The sequence below is a fragment of the Cyberlindnera jadinii genome, assembly GCF_001661405.1.
Source record: "Cyberlindnera jadinii NRRL Y-1542 unplaced genomic scaffold CYBJAscaffold_4, whole genome shotgun sequence".
Classification (NCBI taxonomy): domain Eukaryota; kingdom Fungi; phylum Ascomycota; class Saccharomycetes; order Phaffomycetales; family Wickerhamomycetaceae; genus Williopsis; species Williopsis jadinii.
In genome coordinates this window covers 266,579-269,054 of record NW_017963655.1, presented here as the reverse complement: position 1 = coordinate 269,054, position 2,476 = coordinate 266,579, and the positions used below count along the sequence as shown (strand labels likewise).

The 2,476-nt window shown below is 50.1% G+C and overlaps 3 protein-coding genes across 3 annotated transcripts; 1 reads left to right on the top strand and 2 right to left on the bottom strand.

Moving 5' to 3' along the window:
- Window positions 1-61: 61 nt before the first annotated feature.
- On the bottom strand, window positions 62-860 carry CYBJADRAFT_172214 (zf-C3HC4-domain-containing protein; the record flags this gene model as incomplete). Its single annotated transcript, XM_020216304.1, has 1 exon — window positions 62-860. A coding segment is annotated over one exon (799 nt), but the record flags the coding sequence as incomplete, so codon positions are not given.
- Window positions 861-881: 21 nt separating this feature from the next.
- On the top strand, window positions 882-1,294 carry CYBJADRAFT_166929 (CDC26 family anaphase-promoting complex subunit). The gene is made up of 2 exons (XM_020214690.1): window positions 882-1,003; window positions 1,040-1,294. Exon 2 carries the CDS (start codon window positions 1,093-1,095, stop codon window positions 1,279-1,281), a length of 189 nt encoding a protein of 62 aa, XP_020071264.1. The 5' UTR covers window positions 882-1,003; window positions 1,040-1,092; the 3' UTR covers window positions 1,282-1,294.
- Window positions 1,295-1,581: 287 nt separating this feature from the next.
- On the bottom strand, window positions 1,582-2,272 carry CYBJADRAFT_161671 (glycogen-binding domain-containing protein; the record flags this gene model as incomplete). Its single annotated transcript, XM_020213631.1, has 2 exons — window positions 1,582-2,170; window positions 2,247-2,272. The coding sequence occupies 2 exons, from the start codon at window positions 2,270-2,272 to the stop codon at window positions 1,582-1,584; spliced, it is 615 nt and encodes a 204-aa protein (XP_020071263.1).
- Window positions 2,273-2,476: the final 204 nt, after the last annotated feature.

The following is a 2,476-nucleotide window of genomic DNA, read 5'->3' as shown; positions in this document are numbered from 1 at the left end:
TGTTGTTGTTGTTGTTGTTGTTGTTGTTGCTGCTGCTGCTGCTGCTGCTGGATTCTTTCACGGTGTAGCCTCAGTTGGTTCTCGTGGACTTCTCTCAGCGCAGCCAGCCTTTGCACTTGTCTTTGCACCCTTCTCTGTCGTTCTTCGTCATCGCCTTCCCCTTCGCCCAGTATACCATTGACAACGTTGATGTGATCCATGATGGGGCCTAAATCCAGCCCGCCGTCTCTCTTGGGGATCTGCCTAAGCGGGTCTCCTATGTCCTTGTCAACCATTCTCTTGAACCCTGGGTCTGTTCTTACTCTCTCGTTAACAACAAACAGCGACAGGTTCACAACAAGCAAGCATGCAATGGTGGCGAGCGACTCGACAAAGGTCACACCCCACGTCTTCACCAAGTTGTTCCAACTCCACGGATCACCTGTGAACGCTGCATCACCGTACACCAAGGACACGAAGAAGTCGCCATGAACGGGCACATTGTTCAGAGTATACGTCAAGAACCTGGTCACCACCGCCCAAAACAGTGGGATCTGTGCTGCAAACCCAACAACCAGTGCAACCACACTCAGCGAGTACCGAATCCACCTGCTGGCACGCTGCTTCCATCTCGACAGGATCAACGAGACAGGTGCAACCTCCGGCGTGTCCGGGTTGTACACCGTGGTGAACTTGTACTGCTCATGGCAGATGTCACAGGTGGCATCCTTCTTGTTGGAGTGTTTCAACCACTCCTCCAAGCAGTCTTGATGAATGTACTTGATGGAGCCTCTACACTTACAAGGATGGAACAACGGTGAAGACGGCGTGGCTTCACCACGGCAGATACGACACGTATTCTCTTCCAGGGCCTCGTCCATGCTGGAAATGTCTCTCCAATTGGTGATCGTTGTCGTTCTCTCTTGTGCAGTCTTTATGTCTCGTGGTGGGCGTGGGTTTTTTGCTCTCGCTGGTTGATGATTTTCCACCCTGGGCAGCGTAGGCGGTGGACGTTTTTTTCTGCCTAACTTCTCGCCTAACTTCTCGCCTAACTTCCCGCCTAACTTTCCCTTCTACCTACCACCGCAAACAGACAGGCAGGTAAACAAAGCAATGCTCCGTCGCCAGCCAACCACCATCAAATTGACGCCCGAAGACGTCCTCAGCTACGACGATGAGAAGCTGACGGTGTCGAGCACCAGTGGCCGGGCTGGAGCCAATCAGAATGTGTCGTGTGAGCCTCAGGAAGCGGACCCGAAGAGTAAACAGGAACGCATTGGGCTTGTTGCTAGAAGAAGCTGAGGGTTGTCTACTGTGAGAGGAATGTTCTGCGTATATTGAAACCAGAAGGGAACGTAAAGAAGAAAGAGGAAGAGGAGAGGACGACGAAGAAACAGAGAGAGAAAGAAAGAAAGAAAGAAAAAAGTGAGCTCCCTTCTAGGAAGTGTATAATTAATCCAGCCAGCTAGCTTTTGCCATTTACCCCCATGTTCGTGTGTTATAAAATTTGATTGCCATATTTGTTTATCCATAAGTTGAAGAATTGTGTTCATCTGCTGCTTGTCGTCGTCCTGGTCGTCACCACCGGTGTGCTGGAGCCCCTCATTTGAAGTACTTTGTGAACTTCGACAACAGTGACATGCTGGTGTAGTATCTCACTTGGCGGTCGCCATCAGCAACGCTAACGAGGTTCACGGGCGTGGATGAAGGCGTCACCGAATTGAGACCACCAGAGAGCGTCACCTGGGCGCTCGAGTTCAAGTCCGTGTTGTCACGGTCGTCAACGTCATAGTCGTCATCAACGTCATAGTCCAACGCACAGTCCGTGTCAAACTGCTCAAAGGGACTCATCTCCCCATAGCTCACGTTGGTGAAACTTGTTGTCTCGGCTTCAGAGTGCGAGTTATTGTGACCAAGAAGCGTGTAGTCTTCAGCGTCGCTCGGATCAACGAGCTGTTCTGGATACACAACATTGTTTTCTATCCCGGTGGTGGAGTCCCTCTCCACCTTGAACTGTGACGTGGTGGTCCACTGTCCATCAACAACGTACTTGAACAACACCTTCTCCCTCTGCGGGAACGACACCGTGGCTCGCAACTTACCGTCGGAACTCTGCGACAATTTGGTTGACTTGGACCAGTTGTCAAAGGTTCCGGTCACGTATACTGAACTTGTGGACCCATTCGATGGCCTGGAGAACCGCAGAACAGGAAAGAGTCGTTAGCCTTGATCCCCGTCAACCGTCACAAAACACAACAAAAACATACCACTCAAATGTAAACTGGTGAGTCATTGGTCTCTTGATGTCAATCAATGGATTGTGTTGTTTCTCCTTTGACCTGATCCTTATCAAATTTGTAAAGAATTGATAGGTTGAAAGGGGTTACAACTGTTGCCCCAAAAAGGTGTCCTTCCGTTTGTAGACTTTTGTAGACTTTTACGCCAAATGTGGAACTGCTGTCAGGGCACGAAAATACACAGCAAAATGACAGCAAAA